At 40.0% G+C, this 14751-nt stretch overlaps 5 protein-coding genes across 5 annotated transcripts; 2 read left to right on the top strand and 3 right to left on the bottom strand.

Annotated features, from left to right (window-relative positions):
• LOC18770132 (F-box protein SKIP23) lies at positions 3115-4822 on the top strand. The gene has a single exon (XM_020569022.1). The coding sequence runs from the start codon at positions 3115-3117 to the stop codon at positions 4360-4362; it is 1248 nt and encodes a 415-aa protein (XP_020424611.1). The 3' UTR covers positions 4363-4822.
• Positions 4906-6442, bottom strand: LOC18770364 (UPF0548 protein At2g17695). The gene is made up of 5 exons (XM_007203037.2): positions 6329-6442; positions 5820-5880; positions 5546-5722; positions 5258-5456; positions 4906-5154 (listed from the first exon to the last, which is right to left on the bottom strand). Exons 1-5 carry the CDS (start codon positions 6423-6425, stop codon positions 4966-4968), a joined length of 723 nt encoding a protein of 240 aa, XP_007203099.2. The 5' UTR covers positions 6426-6442; the 3' UTR covers positions 4906-4965.
• Positions 7932-9065, top strand: LOC18769646 (F-box protein SKIP23). Its single transcript, XM_020569021.1, has 2 exons — positions 7932-8823; positions 8941-9065. Exons 1-2 carry the CDS (start codon positions 7932-7934, stop codon positions 9063-9065), a joined length of 1017 nt encoding a protein of 338 aa, XP_020424610.1.
• Positions 9736-11038, bottom strand: LOC18769166 (ganglioside-induced differentiation-associated-protein 2). Its single transcript, XM_007202535.2, has 3 exons — positions 10643-11038; positions 10282-10546; positions 9736-10182 (listed from the first exon to the last, which is right to left on the bottom strand). Exons 1-3 carry the CDS (start codon positions 10764-10766, stop codon positions 9963-9965), a joined length of 609 nt encoding a protein of 202 aa, XP_007202597.1. The 5' UTR covers positions 10767-11038; the 3' UTR covers positions 9736-9962.
• On the bottom strand, positions 11845-14496 carry LOC18769685 (thiol-disulfide oxidoreductase LTO1). Its single transcript, XM_007202020.2, has 6 exons — positions 14081-14496; positions 13667-13926; positions 13461-13573; positions 12694-12841; positions 12319-12456; positions 11845-12165 (listed from the first exon to the last, which is right to left on the bottom strand). The coding sequence occupies exons 1-6, from the start codon at positions 14445-14447 to the stop codon at positions 12085-12087; spliced, it is 1107 nt and encodes a 368-aa protein (XP_007202082.1). The 5' UTR covers positions 14448-14496; the 3' UTR covers positions 11845-12084.

Raw genomic sequence — 14751 nt, 5'->3', positions numbered from 1 at the left:
TTTCTCCTCCAACTTTTCTACCATCAACATCAAATATGGAATTTGTGGATGGAAAAGTTATTGAGTGAACTTCCAATTCTCATAGGACTCGTTTTGAGATATAAAAGCTAATTTTTCTCAATGACACAAAAATAGGAAGGAAAGCTAACTCGTGGCCTTGACTTACTTGTTGCGCAAGAAATCAGCCATTCAAGATTCCCAATTCTCTTAGGACTTTTTTTTTGCTTCACCAGCGCATTAAATAACCTTGAGCATCCTATATATTATTGGTGAACTTAACAAACTATATACAAGGCGGATCACCACCATAATTATTAGGGATGGCGAGCACTATACCAGATGATATATTAGTGAGAATTGGTAAGCGTCTCAACACAAAAACTGGTGTTTCTCGATTTCGAGCGGTCTGTAAGTCATGGCGGTCCTCTCTTCCTCCCTTTGCAAAACAGCTTCCTCTGCAATTCCCCATCCAAGTTGTTGCTAAGAGAACCAGCTTCACCCTCACCGAGAGCGTACTCTATCATCTTGCACCTCCCGCCGGCGATCCCTGCGAAAGGGGTTGGTTGATTTATGTCAGAGAAGGAGAATGGGGAAAAACTCATCATATGCTGCATCCACTCTCCCAATTTATCATAAGGAAGTTGCCCGACGCATATCCAAAGTTAATCAACTTATTGGAATATCGGGTATTTGAGGTGGCCAAAGTATACGGCCTACGTTTACGGGATCGATGGTTTGGTAATAGGGTGGCCATGTCCTTAAATCTCGATTTCCCTTCGGTCATGATGGTGAGAATGAGAAGATTATGGTATGGGAAATTAGGCGTTGACAGTAAAAAGTGCATCGAAGTCTCTCGGTTGGGTTGTGAACACTCGTTTTATGAAGATGTCATTTTTTATCAAGGAAAGTTCTATGCTGTCTGCCGGAATGGAACAGCCGTAGTGGTTGATTCTTCTCTTGATGTGACGGTGATCGCGTCTCGAATAGACGGTGTTTTTGGCCTTAATCCCAAGAAGTATTTGGTGGAGTCATCCGGGGAGTTGCTTTTGGTTCATAGATATTGGGATACAGACCAATCCCCTTCTTCTGGTTCATCATCTGAAGATTCTGATTCTTCATCAGAAGATTCTGATTCTTCATCAGAAGATTCTGATTCTTCATCAGAAGATTCTGATTTTTCATCAGATTCAGAAGATTTTGATTCTTTTGATGAAGATTCTTCTAAGAAGCTTTCGTGGGCGAAAGTAGATCCAAGTACTCTTGTGGCCAGAGAAATACTTCGTCAAAGGGCGGCAGCACGGAACCCCGTTCATGGTGAAGATTCTTCTGATTCTGACTATGCAGACAAGCCTCCCATGACTACTGACCTTATTAAATTCAAGGTTTTCAAGTTGGATGCAGAAGGGAAACAATGGGTTGAGGCTGAGGCGGAAGCTTTGCGTGATCGAATATTGGTGGCGGGGCACAACCGCTGCTTGTCTGTTTCTACTGGAGATTTCCCAGGGTGCAGGGGGAGCTGCATTTATTTCTATGATCATTATAATCGCACAAACGCGTTAGGAAGAGGAAGCATGTTGAGCCAAACTGGAGTGTTCTGCTTAGATTCTGGCACTTGCTTACCGCTAACAGATTGTCCAAATTTTCACAACATCTTTTGCCCACCCCCAACTTGGACTTGGTTGCCAAGCCAACAACAAAGGAAAAGGAAACAAGAAGACTTGGATTTGGACATGAATTTGGAAGAAGGGAAAAGAAAGAAACAAAAGAAAAGGACTTGAACTTGTGCATGAGTTGGGCTGTTGATCCATGTCAAGTTTAAAATTTCATATTTTTTGTTATAAGTACTTCATTCTTTTTCCTCCAACTTTCCTGCAATTGACAATGGTATCACTTTATATCAAATAAGAATCATTGTGTTTGAAATGTGCAGCTTAAAATTATTTATTTTCTATCCCTCAAATTATATGCCAGGTTTGCAGCAGATCATAAGAAACCCAACAGATCTTCAACCAATTACAATATGAGATTTTTACAAAAACAGGTTTATGTATGTATTATGTAGGCAATACATAACTCAATAGTCATTAATTCTACAGCCAAACTTTCCAATTCTCAGCTGGTTCCCCCGCGGTCAATGTCCTGGTCATTGGCCATCGAAGATTGCACTATGGAAGATTAGGTGTTGACAATAAAAAGTGCATCAAAGTTTCTCCATTGGATCCCGACCGCAATGATTATGAAGATGTTCTTTTCCACAAAGGAAACTTCTATGTTGTCTGCCAGGACGGAAAAGCTTTCGCAGTTTATTCTTGTCTGAGTGTGACAGCAATTGCGTCTGCGGTAGCTTGTTCTGCCGGCTATCGTAAGAAGAATTTGGTGGAGTTATCCGGGGAGCTGCTGTCAGTTGATAGATGTCCGCCTTTCAAGTCTTGCAGCACAAGTAAGCTCGAATTCAAGGTTTTCAAGTTGAATGCCGTTGAGAAGTGTTTCTGCTAGAGATTTTCCAAGGTTCTTGGGGAACAGCATTATAGGTATAATGCGTTAGGAAGACCCTTTAACCAGATTGGAGAGTTCAACTTCGATTTTGATGATCAAAGTTCTCCTAAAATCTTTTACCCTCTCCCAACTTGGACTTGGCCTTGCTAGAAGTTGTATGGGGGTTATGAGCTGGACGGCCAGTATGAGTCGGACTGCCAGGATGAGTCGGATGGCGATTATGATTCGGATGGAGATTATGGAAACAGGGTAGTTGAGGAATTGTGTGGTAAAAATGCATTTACCAATTGCTTAAAGTAACATACAAATCCTCAACAATATTTGTTACCAAAATCATAACCAATTAAAGTATTGTTTAGACTAACCATAACGCCACCAAAACAATTATTTATTGTACGCATTAATTCTGGTTTTTTTTTTTCCTTCCCATAACTATAATACCAAAACAAGTAGGACTCTATCTATCAACCCCTATAATCCGGGACCAAACTTTCCAATTCTCTTGAGATTCTTATTCAAATATGAAAGCTGATGTTCTGCTCAAGACCTTCCTTCCCTGTGTATTTAGTTTTGACTTTAGTCTCAAATGAGCTTCAATCGCCAAGAAAATCATCCTGGATGGCGAGTAGAATCCCAGGTGAACTGTTAGAGAGCATAGGAAAGTGCCTAAACACTAGAACAGATGTTTCTCGATTTCGTGCGGTGTGCAAGTCATTGCGGTCCTCCATCCCTCGCTTCGAAAAGAAGCTTCAATTTCCCATCAAAGTTCTCATTCGAAACACCAATGGCAGCAACACCACCTTTACCCTAACCGAGAGCATTGTCTTTCATCTTGCGCCTCCTAGAGATGATCCTCATAAAAGAGGTTGGTTGGTTAAGGTTGAAGAAGGAAAATATGGTGAAACTCGTATGTTGCATCCACTCTCCCAGTTTGTTGTAGGGAGACTGCCCCACTCGTTCCCAAAGGTATTTAACCTATTGGAATTTAGGGTTTTTGAATATGCAAGAGTTTACAGCATACATGACGATGGTTGGTGGGACCGTAATAATAAGGTGGCCTTGTCCATGAATCTCGGTTTCCCTGTGGTCATGATAATTGCCGATGGGGTATTATACCCAGGCGAATTAGATGTCAGCGTTAACAACTGCATTGAGGTCTCTCAGTTGGATCATGATCAACATTATGATTACGAAGATGTTATTTTCCACGAAGGGAAGTTCTACGCTGTCTGCCAGGACGGACAAGCTGTAGTAGTTGATTCTTGTCTGAATGTGAAAGTAGTTGCGCCGCCAATATTAGCTTGTTCGGGTGGTGATCACAAGAAGAGTTTGGTGGAGTCATCGGGGGAGTTGCTCTTAGTCGATAGGTATCCGAGTACAATGGGAGAAGATAGTTATTTAGACAAGTGGCTCGACATTGAGCTTAAATTCAAGGTTTTTAAGTTGAACACAGCTGAAAATCAATGGATTGAAGTTGATGAGAGGGATGCTTTGAGCGATCGAATATTGCTCGTGGGGGATGACAGCTGCTTCTCTGTTTCTGCTAGAGATTTTCCAGGATGTAAAGGGAATAGCATTTATTTCTCTAATTTCTTTTATATGAAGAATAATATGGAGGGTGAGTTTGGAGGAATGTTTAGTGAGATGGGAGTTTTCCGATTAGATTTTGGCAGTCACTTGCCCCTAACATATTATCCAAGCTGTGATAATATCTTCTACCCACCCCCAACTTGGACTTGGTTGTCAAGCAAGGAAAAGAAAAGGAAGAAGAAGATTTGGCGTCGTGTTTGGATTTGGACTTGGCTTTCAAGAAAGTTAAAGAAAAAGAAAATTAAACATAGATCTTGGCGGCTAGATCGATGCTAAGTTGGATGGTCATTTGAGTTTGGCCACACTACTGCAATTTCTTTTTTTTCTTTTTTTTTTGGTTGAAAATTTATTGTTTCATGTAATGTGGTTTAGTATAGGTGGTTTTTTGGATCTTTCAGTGCTTGACTGTGAAGCATCACAATCTCCAACTTCCCCAAGCTTGATCGATGAAAAGCTGGACGCCGATTATGAGCTTTAAGGAGAAAGAAATTTAGTTGTCAACCTTGCAGTGCCTCCTCCCTATTTTCATGTAATAGGAAACATGTAAAGGTAGATAGAGCAACTTCGATGGTCGCTGCGTCGTCCCACTAACATATCCAGCCTCTGCTAGTATCTTTTGCCCATCCCCAACATGGCCAAAGGCCTGATCTATATGCGGAGCTGGATGGAGATTGTGAGTTTAGGCATAACCTACTGCAGAGTTTGATTTTTTATTTTAACATGTACTCTCATTTTAATGTGGTTGCTTCAAACAAATACTATAGCATAGTTTTTTGCTGCCAGTTATGACTTGTTCAGAACAGTTAAACTTATAACGAAGATAAGAAAGGGCAATGAAGCTTTCATATAAGCAGAATTCCACTAGCATATATACATGCACTAGGATTTCAAAGCATTCAAATGTTTCATAATTGCATTAGAAGATTGATGAGCAAAGTACTTTTGCCTAAGCATTACATATGGGTATCCAATAAATGACAAAGGGTGAGCTGGTTTTGAGAAGGAAAGTATTTCGTACCACACTTGGTTGTTCTCATCCAGTTCGATTGAGAATCGCTCTTCCCCAGCCTGTTTTGCACAAAATTTGCAGACCACAAATCAGAGGATTCATATATTTCATTTGAAACCAAAAACACACAAATATAATTCAACTGAGTGAAGAAAAACTAACCAGCAAGTGGCCTTGAAGGGTACCACCTCCGAAACGAAAAGAGGCCATGGACTGTTTACTAGGTCTATTTTCATTTACATATACAACCTGAAGAGGCATCATGACCCATGGCAGAAACTCCTTGACGCAAACACAGAACTTAACTCCATTTTGAACCGGCGTCTTTGGGTCAACAAATGCCCAATTCAGTCCAAAATGCCTGCCAAACCACATACAACCAGTCATAAGATTAAGTTGTCCTTCTCAACTGAGATTTCTTTACATGTAGAGAATTAAACATGGGCTGACCTCCAGTCCTGAAGAGCTCTCTTGCCCTTTTCATAAGTGTCAACACCAGAACCAACCAAAACGCGCGCATGGTTGAACAAGAAACCATTGTTTGAGAGCCCCTTGTCTTCTTGGAGGGAAGACAGGGACTTAGTAGTAGCTCCCCTGAATTTAGCCTCATAGTTAAAGCTACCTGACCTGGTTATAAGCAGCAGGCATGATGAGTTCATACAATGTTTCAAATTCCTTGATAACAGAAATGAAACCATATCAAACTCAGATTAATCTTCTTTACCTGTCAATGCAAGCCTTTTGTTCTTCAGGACTTGGCCTAATCCAGCTCAAGAAAACCATGCCTGCCATAAACATCAATAACCTCAACAACAAAAATGGCATATTAAAAAAAATAGTTTTAATTGTGCTGGTGCAGTTTGAGCAAACCTCTCAGACTTAAGAAAATGCAAACTAATTATCAATATAATTTATATACAAACAAGGCATGCGATTTCTCCAAAATAAATAGATAAACCCATCATTCAAAAAGAGCCAAAATTCTCTAAAAGAACAACTACAAGGTAAGCTCAAGTCCTATGCAAACGGTTGCTAGTTGAAGCTAGAATTAGATGAAACCCATCATTCAAATGCAAGTTTTGAAACATTTATTCACCCAAAAAGCATCAATGAAAACTGAAACCGGGGAGCGCTGAAACGACATCAAACTTCATGAAAAGGAAAAAAAAAAAATGAAACTTTAGAACCGCATATACGACACGCTGTGCCCAAAAATTTGAAAACTTGTTCTACCTTTCAGTCTGAAGATGTTGCGCTGGGTTCGGATTTGCAGAGATGAAACCGTGAGTGAGAGAGTGGGGTGAGCTGATAGACCCTCTTCTTTTTTCATTTTTATGAACTCGGGGAAGTGAGTGATGGACCACATTGGCCAAAACAAAAGGGCCCGTCAGAGCCCAATACAACTAAACGGCCCAAACGGTTTTTTTTATAAAGTTTTTCGAGCCAACCCCAAAAGAGCATAACATGCATTAGAACCCCCATGACATTAGAGTGTGGCTCATCTACATTAAACAAGGATTATTTGCTATCATCATTCTACTTAAGTGCCTGTTTGACATTGTCTATTTGGGGTGGTAAGTGACTTTTTAAAAATTTTGGAAAGCCCAACCCGTTTGGTAAACTGTGAGAAAATCACTTATTGTTAAACTGTGAGAAAATCACTTATTAACAGCGATTATTTTCACAGCACAGCAATGCCAAACTGACCTAGTTTAGTAATACCATATTAACTTACTAATTAATCTTGAGCAGAAACTGAGGAGAAACAATTATCTCCAAGAAACAATATCTGACCATCCAAACCTTCCATCTTAACCCATTGCTCCTCATCAACTGCTTTCAGCTTGTAAACCTTGAACCCGAAAGGAATAAAACGGCCTTGTTTCATTGTACTCGGATATCTATCAATTAAAAGTACCTCCCCAATGATTCCACCAAGTTCTTAGGGCGACCAACCTCACTGCCACCACCAGGAGGACTTACCGGAGGTGCAATCGTTGTCATCACCAAAGACGAATCAACCACAAGAATTGTACCCTCCTCAGCAACAGCCAGCATATAATTTCCCCTCATAAAAATAACGTCTCTATAATATAACTGAGAGGTTCTTATATCCTCTAGTAAGGTGCATGTTTCATTGTCGACCCCTAATAGTTTGCAATGGTATAATGTTCCAGCAGCAACTACCATGAGGGCAGGACAAAAAGGGCTCAAAGATATGGCCACTCTAAAGCCACTTACCCTAGTGTTGATGTGATATAGACTAAACCGAAAGTCCATGTAAACTTTGATAGGAAAATGGGGCTGTTTCTGATGAACAAAGGGAGGAATAGATGACAGCCATGACTGACAGATCGCAAGAGAAACGTCGATTATGGTATCGAGGCGATTTCCCGATGGCCTCTAATAATTCACTCGGAAGATTGTTCCATTGGACTACTCTTTCACTGGCCATTGCTTGTGGAGAGGGAGAAAATTAAAACAGAGTAATATGTATAAAGTTTGGAGCAGAGCTAGTAGGACACTGTTTTTTTAGAATCTTCAAGAGAAGCTTGTTTAATCAAAATCTTTTGTCAACCTCGACCTGGCTTAGGTCCTTTAAAAAAAAAAAGCAGTCTCTGATTATATGTTGGGTCAATATTTTATAAAAGCTAGTCCTCTTGAATACTTTGTAAATACAAGAAGAAACCAATGTTTCCTTCTTGTGTACATCAGATTAGGCCGGCCACACATTGCTTTCTAAGGCGAGGATCGACACAACCCAAGTGCTCTGAAACACATCTTAATGCCTTGTTTTGTTCTGATTATAGAGCAACAACTTCTCAAAGTCGTGTAAATGGCTGATAGAGTCGTCCCATGGAACAATCTTCCAACCGACTTATTAGAGGCCGTAGGAAAGCGCCTCAAAACTAAAACCGATGTCTCACGATTTCGTGCCATCTGTAGGTCATGGCGATCATCTGTTCTTCCCTTTGATCAGAAACAACCCCGTTTTCCCATCAGAATTATGATGAAGTTTCCTTTTCCTGTTAACTGCTTTTTCTTGACAATCACCGAGGACACAGTCTACCATCTAGTACCTCCTCCCAACATAAACTCAGATGATTCTGCTTCGACTTCGAGTACAAGGGGTTGGGTGGTTAGGCTCAGGGAAGGAGAATCAGGTGAACCTAGCATGTTACATCCACTCTCCTCCTCTTTCCACATAAAGCGTTTGCCCAAGTCGGTGTTTCCAAAGCTAATAAACTTGTTGGAATTTCGAGTATTTGAATTGGCAAAAACTTACACCATGTACCACTCTGACCATAGTGTTAGTAGTTACAGAGTGGCCATATCACTGAGCCCTGATTGGCCTGCAATCATGGTTGTTGCGGCTGGAAAATTATACCACTGCAAATTAGGCCCTGACATTGAAATGTGCACCAGGGTCGATATAACCTCTGAGGTTTTTGAAGATGTTATTTGTTTTGAGGGAAAGTTCTATGCTGTTTGCCACAATGGCACAGCTGTGGTGGTTGATCCTTCCTTGGAGATGACACTGATTGCATCTCCGATAAGTCCTGATCATGGCAGCAGCGTCCATTGCATCAAGAATTTAGTGCAGTCACTGGGGGAGATAATTCTAGTGGAAAGATACCCGAGCAGAATGAAACAACGTCGTCTATTTCCGGTTAAATTCAGGGTTTACAAGTTGAATGCAGTTGAGAGGAAATGGGTTGAGATGGAAGGTTTGGATGGTAGGATATTGTGTGTGGGTGATAATCACTGTTGCTTCTGTTAGTTAGTACTTTAATGAGCTAGTTGGTAGGATATATTATTGTAAGTGGTTCAATGTTAATATGTAGAACTGAAACCAGAAAATCTCTACAGCTTCTCTGTTCCTGCTGGGGATTTTCCTGGATGTCAAAGGAGCTGCATTTATTTCTCTGATCCTTACTTTCCTGGATTATTCATTAGGAAGAAAATTTAAGATTGGTGCGTTCAACTTAGAAGATGGTAGTCTCTTGCCACTACTACATATAATCCAGGCTCCTGTAACATCTTTTTGCCACCCTCAACTTGGCCTACGCCTAAAAGAAAAAAAACAAACCACACTTGGCCTATTGGCACTGAGTTGAGTTATGTAAATCTTAGTTAAAATTATGGTATCTGGTTGTAATTTGATTGCCTTATGGTTGATCTTATGAAATATCACATACAATCTCTAAACCTGATGTGTTCGCATCGTCGCTAAATACATTTTATAATTTTATTTTTTTTTCCTCTGAATTAGGCATGAGTTCATACAAGGCAATATGCAGTCAGTGATGGGCAGGGAAGGTTTCCACTTCATTTATAGCAGAAGTGAAGTCGTATTAATAAGAGGTAGTCTTCTTTACCTGTCAAGGCAACCCTTCTCTTCTTGAGGAGTTTGCCTAGCCCAGTAACCTTAGAAATGACACATTGAGCAGAACAAAAGAAAAAAGTTAGAATTGTGCCGATGGAGTTGGGGTAAATCACTCCAATTTAATCAAGCATACATAAAAACTTAAGGATCCAATGATACCTTTTAGGCCAGAAATATTTTTTTACGCTCTCCCTGAGGTCGGGCTTAGGCGCCTCAAGGTCAGGCTTAGATCCGATCAAAGAATGTGATTAGGTTAATATTTAATGTCTATCTCTTTCATTACGAGTCATTATTGTAAGTGAGAAGATAAGTTCTCTATTAAGGAACACTCAAATTTTGAATTTTGGATTTATACAAAAGTATTTATCAAAAGAAATTGTAACAGAGAACAAAGACGCAACTAAACCATTGGCTGACTGCTCTAACTGGAAGGCCCAATGGAAACATCCGATGTAACTTCTAACCCTAATTAATTGTTGGCTATGAGATGCATCTCATGGAGTACATAGACACAGGCGAATCAACCGCGGGCGCATCGTACACCCTCGGATGATCGCTCTCCAATCCGTAGTCCATCATCGGACGGTCCTCCAAGTCCTCATCATGATCGTACACGAACTCAGGCACCTCAATCTCGCTCCTCCGCACGTGCTCCCACAGATAATCGAGCCTGCTCACGTACTTCAGCTTCCCATACACCCTGCAGCCCTCGCGCACGTTAGCTCAGGAAACTAAACAGATGCTAAAATGCGCTTATCCAAAAGAATTATTAATTAATTAATTAATTAATTAATATTACCCTCCGGTGAAAAGGAAGCGGCCGAAGGTGGCTAAGAAGAGGCGGGCTTGCAGGCCAGGGTGGAGGAAATACACAGCTTCGAGATTGCGCTTGACGTTGATCGGGATCGCATCGTAGATTGATCGGACGGCGGAGATTCCGGGGAAGTTCTCGCACCTTTGAACTCCGGTGTGCACGTACAACACTGCGAACGGCTTCTTCTCTAATTCTGGAAATATTTTCTCCTCCAAATATTTGCGCAGAGCATCCACGCTCACAATCCTCGCTAATTAAATGATCAAAATGAAATATAAAATAAAAATCACGACACTTCGACAAAAAAATAAAATAAATAAAAAGATGAATACATATATATATATACCTGGGAAGAATTTGGCGATGATGCGAAGGATAGAGCGGCCGCGCTTGTCTCTGCCTTTGATTCTGAAGATTTCGAGCTTTTCGATGAGTTGCAGTTGTTCGGATTCGGATATTTGAGTAGGCATTTTGTTTTTTTTTTTGGGTGTTGTGGTTTGTTTGGATGGAAAGAGTGAGGGAATTTATAAAGGGGTAGCGGAATTTGATGGGCATCCGAGGCGAGAGAGGGTTGATTGATGAGGAGGAATGGAGGCGAGGACAAGCGTAATTATTTTCGTGACTGGATCAGGAATTCAAGGGACGAGGGAATATTCCAAGGCATCTTCACTTTTGAGCGGGCCAAGTGGGGCCCGGTGTGTCCGCGTCGGATAGCGGTTTGGATTGCTAACTGCTGACAGCTGATGATGGCATGAATGATTTGTGGATAGTGTAGGCAGTTCAAATAAATGAAGCCAAACAAAGAAAAGATGAAAGCCCATATTTTCCCAACGGAGTATAGCTTATTTTTTGACGTCCCTCCTCCACTATACACTTAATAATCGACAACTTATAATTTAAGTTAATGATCTTTTTAAAATAAATTAGATATGATTCAGTTTGAAATATTTAACTCTAACATGTAAGTTTTAAATAATATGTATTTGATATACTTTATTTTCTATTTCATCCCCCCAATCTTACAATTCTAATTCCGTCACTATTTATTTCCTCGTAGTTTAGACTATGACTCGAATTTAAAAAACGTATACGCAACGTCAAACAAATTTATTGACCAAATAAAAAAGAAAAGGAACTCAATTCCACAAATTATCCTATCCATTAATCAGACTGTTAGTAAATGGGTTAAATGCTTACGTAGTAAACAATGCAACTTTTTAATGTTTATATAAGCTCCACGTAGACAAAAATAATAATTTAAAGAAAACTCAACAATAATCTTACGGCAGCTAACTTCCACAGTGAGCATGATCTCATCATCTCATCCAATAGGAATTATTCTATTCCATTTATATTGGTTGGTGATAATATAAGTTAAAGTTAGCTCAAGACTTTGGCAGAGTCCACACCGAATCCCTTTGTCCAGTTCTGTATGAACGCTCAAGATTGTCTTTCGGTTGCGACTTTATTGTTCATCTTAAAGGGGACTTATGACCCATGCTTGCTTACAAAGAAGTCATTACAGACAACAAATTTGGTGGGCAAACATATTACAAAGGACTCTTAAATCTCGTAAATCAATAATAAGTTTCCAATCTACACATCTAACTAGTTTCTTCATTCCAGTGAAATGTAACAAATGCTTACAGTTACAGGCAAGAGTTGTACAAGATAATGAACACCCCAAGGTGCCTCCCAGTCGTCGCAATCAATGATCGGCTATGTAATAATACAAGAAGTTTTCTATGATCTTTACGTGTGATGGCATACTAAACACAATGGCTTAATCTATGGGGGAGGACTGGATTCATTCAACTCAAACCCAGATTCCTGTGCGAGCTCTGTAAAATCTTTTTCTCCACTCAAAACCTGTAAGAAGCGCCAAGCTTTATGAGAACCAAGTATATCTATCTTAAACAAGTTTACAGCAACAGGTTCTTATTGCTAGGTTTGCATGAGAATGTATATAAATAGGGATGCCAGATGAAAATATTGAATAGTATCTGTGATGGGATTCATCACCTGCCCGTTGATCACCCATGTAGGAAAACCTTCAATTCCAACATCAATACATGCCTTTTCCATTATAGTTCCCTTCCTAAATCCACCAGGGAAGCACTCAACATAGTTCAGCAGCTTTGCTGCCTCACGTCCAAACATCTACACGATGGACAAAACAAAAGATATGATACATCAAAAGATAGAATACAAAGCAGATACATATTTTTCCTGTTTTTCATCGAGTATGAAATGATTGGCCGGCAGCAAGACTTATGGATAATGCCTTTTTGAATATTATTCATTGGAAGAAACTAGGGAAAACCTAGAAAGAGATGATGAAGAGACGAACTTCATGATTGAATCACATTTAATTAGGAATTAAAAAGGGCAAAGTACCTGTTTTTGTTCTACACAATGCGAACACCAGAAAGCCCCATACATTTTAGCACCTATAGCTTTCAGATGCTTTGCAAGAGCTATAGCAAAAGGACTTGACGGTGTTGTTATCTCAGTTGTAAAATATGGAAGATCAATTTCCGACGGGCTGTTAACAACACAAGTAATAAGAAAAAAATATGAGCGCAATAAACACAGAAAACCGACAAAGAAAATAACCGGCTAACATAATCTATCAAGATGATATTTGTGATCATTCAAATAAGTATTGACTTGGTGATTTAGATCCAACCAAACCATGGGAAAGGTTTGATGAGGTCAATAAACACACAATACTGATCTTAATTTCATCTATATAAATGTTTTGTAGCCAACACCTTTAGTCTCAGTTAGATAGACTACATAGTAAAACAACAATCCAACTCATATAAATAACCATCGAACTGGCAGTTCACAATCAATTGCTTACTCAAAAAGTTCTGAAAGTGAAGTAGAACGTCCTTCACAATAAATTTTTTTTAAGAACTAATGGAAGTCATTACATCACTTATGTTTATCAATCTCCTATATTTCCTATTAATCATACTGCCACTCTTATAAAGTTTACATTTTTATTTCCTCCTGTGTCAAGTTAGTTGGAAGGGCATGCCCATAATCCTAAAAGATTGAGCTTCAGAGCAAAACATGTGTTCATATCATTGAATAGCTTGCCAAACTAACATATTCATGAAAATGAAAAACAAAATAGCACGAGCGAGGCTAATCACCTTGAGGAGACAGGCGGATAAGCACTATATGACCTGTTGAGAGTCACAAACACCAAGCTAGCTATACACAGCAGCAAGCCCACCTCTTTCTGTACTTTTTCCAACCCTAAATCCTACAGTATAATAAACCCACCAAAATTCTAGTCATTGCCAATAACATCAAATCAAAGAAAATGAAAATGAAAAGTAGAAAAAAGCTAGCTAACCTTTAAAGTGATGAAAAATAAGGTGAAAGAGAGCAAAGCTGATAACAAACAATACGAGCAAGAAGCTCCTGAAAATTTAGTGCTAAGAATGTACAAAAAACAAGCGCTAGCAGCTGCCATGGAAGTTGTAGTCCCAAGTAAAACCAGGCGAGCATTAGATTCACCAATCCCAAAAGGCAACTTCTTTGCAGTCAATAGCTGCACACCAAGAGTAGCAACTAACCCATATGCAACCATCCCAAACAATGGAAGAGGAACACCTGGGAAAACGAAGAGGAACCTTCTTTCAAACACATTGCATACAATCAATGTAATTCATTTCCAATTCACAAAAGGCCAGTCGAAAGTTTCAATTTTCTTGTTTTGGGTGATTGTATATTTGAATTCAGTTGGGTATGGAGTTCAAGAGAGTACCAAAAACGACTGCGTAATCGCTGCTGAGGATGTCGCCGCAGCTACCACCGCCGATTGGGCAAAAGGCATCGGAATTCGTTAGCTTGAGATACGTCAAGTACGTCGTTTCTAGAAACCCAACGCCTCCGAGCCCTACATATAGTTTGTCGGTTAAGCTACTCGAAGACAACGGCGCCGTTTTGGCATCGGAGTCGGCGTTTTGGTTCGGCTCGGATTCGGAAGAAGAACATGTTATGGGAAGCAGCAGAGATCTCCGACCCCAACCCAGCGTTTTATGGAGAAAAGCGAATCTTCCATGGATGGGCAGAGACCTTCGCGCCGACCAGAATGGAGGAGATGTTAGGCTCGCGAACGCCAAGGTAGCCATTTCCACTCTCACATTCCACCTGAAAATCAACTGTGACTCGCGGGGATTAATCTGGGCTGGCTGGGCCGAACTAAATTCCTGTGACCTCAATTGTGGGCCTTCTGTCTTTGAAGCCTTGCTTATAGCCCAACCCAAATTACTTACTGGTCTTTTTTGGAGGAGAGCCCAAATCATCCTAGGAAAGTTTTTATACCTTGGCGAAGAAGGCCCATAATACGGTATTACCGTCGCATACTAAACTTACTCACATCAACGAGGAACAAGAACACAGACTTACATCATGTTACATTTTTATTTTTTTTAA

The sequence above is a fragment of the Prunus persica genome, chromosome G7, assembly GCF_000346465.2.
Source record: "Prunus persica cultivar Lovell chromosome G7, Prunus_persica_NCBIv2, whole genome shotgun sequence".
NCBI lineage: Eukaryota > Viridiplantae > Streptophyta > Magnoliopsida > Rosales > Rosaceae > Prunus > Prunus persica.
Note: the sequence above shows the minus strand (reverse complement) of the source record. Positions and strands in the feature narration are given on the sequence as shown.

Bases quoted from the DNA above. Each gene is read 5' to 3' on its own strand.
- LOC18770364 (XM_007203037.2), bottom strand. From the start codon at position 6,425: ATGAAAAAAGAAGAGGGTCTATCAGCTCACCCCACTCTCTCACTCACG. The intron at 5,881-6,328 runs GTAGAACAAGTT...TGTTTATGGCAG, and splicing joins CAACATCTTCAGACTGAAAG to GCATGGTTTTCTTGAGCTGG. The intron at 5,155-5,257 runs GTTAGTTTTTCT...TGTGCAAAACAG, and splicing joins CCCTTCAAGGCCACTTGCTG to GCTGGGGAAGAGCGATTCTC.
- LOC18769166 (XM_007202535.2), bottom strand. From the start codon at position 10,766: ATGCCTACTCAAATATCCGAATCCGAACAACTGCAACTCATCGAAAAG. The intron at 10,547-10,642 runs GTATATATATAT...TCATTTAATTAG, and splicing joins CATCGCCAAATTCTTCCCAG to CGAGGATTGTGAGCGTGGAT. The intron at 10,183-10,281 runs GTAATATTAATT...CGAGGGCTGCAG, and splicing joins CGCTTCCTTTTCACCGGAGG to GGTGTATGGGAAGCTGAAGT.
- LOC18769646 (XM_020569021.1), top strand. From the start codon at position 7,932: ATGGCTGATAGAGTCGTCCCATGGAACAATCTTCCAACCGACTTATTA. The intron at 8,824-8,940 runs GTTTGGATGGTA...GTTAATATGTAG, and splicing joins GAAATGGGTTGAGATGGAAG to AACTGAAACCAGAAAATCTC.
- LOC18770132 (XM_020569022.1), top strand. From the start codon at position 3,115: ATGGCGAGTAGAATCCCAGGTGAACTGTTAGAGAGCATAGGAAAGTGC.
- LOC18769685 (XM_007202020.2), bottom strand. From the start codon at position 14,447: ATGGCTACCTTGGCGTTCGCGAGCCTAACATCTCCTCCATTCTGGTCG. The intron at 13,574-13,666 runs GTTAGCTAGCTT...ATTATACTGTAG, and splicing joins TATTTTTCATCACTTTAAAG to GATTTAGGGTTGGAAAAAGT. The intron at 12,457-12,693 runs GTACTTTGCCCT...TCCATCGTGTAG, and splicing joins ATTGTGTAGAACAAAAACAG to ATGTTTGGACGTGAGGCAGC.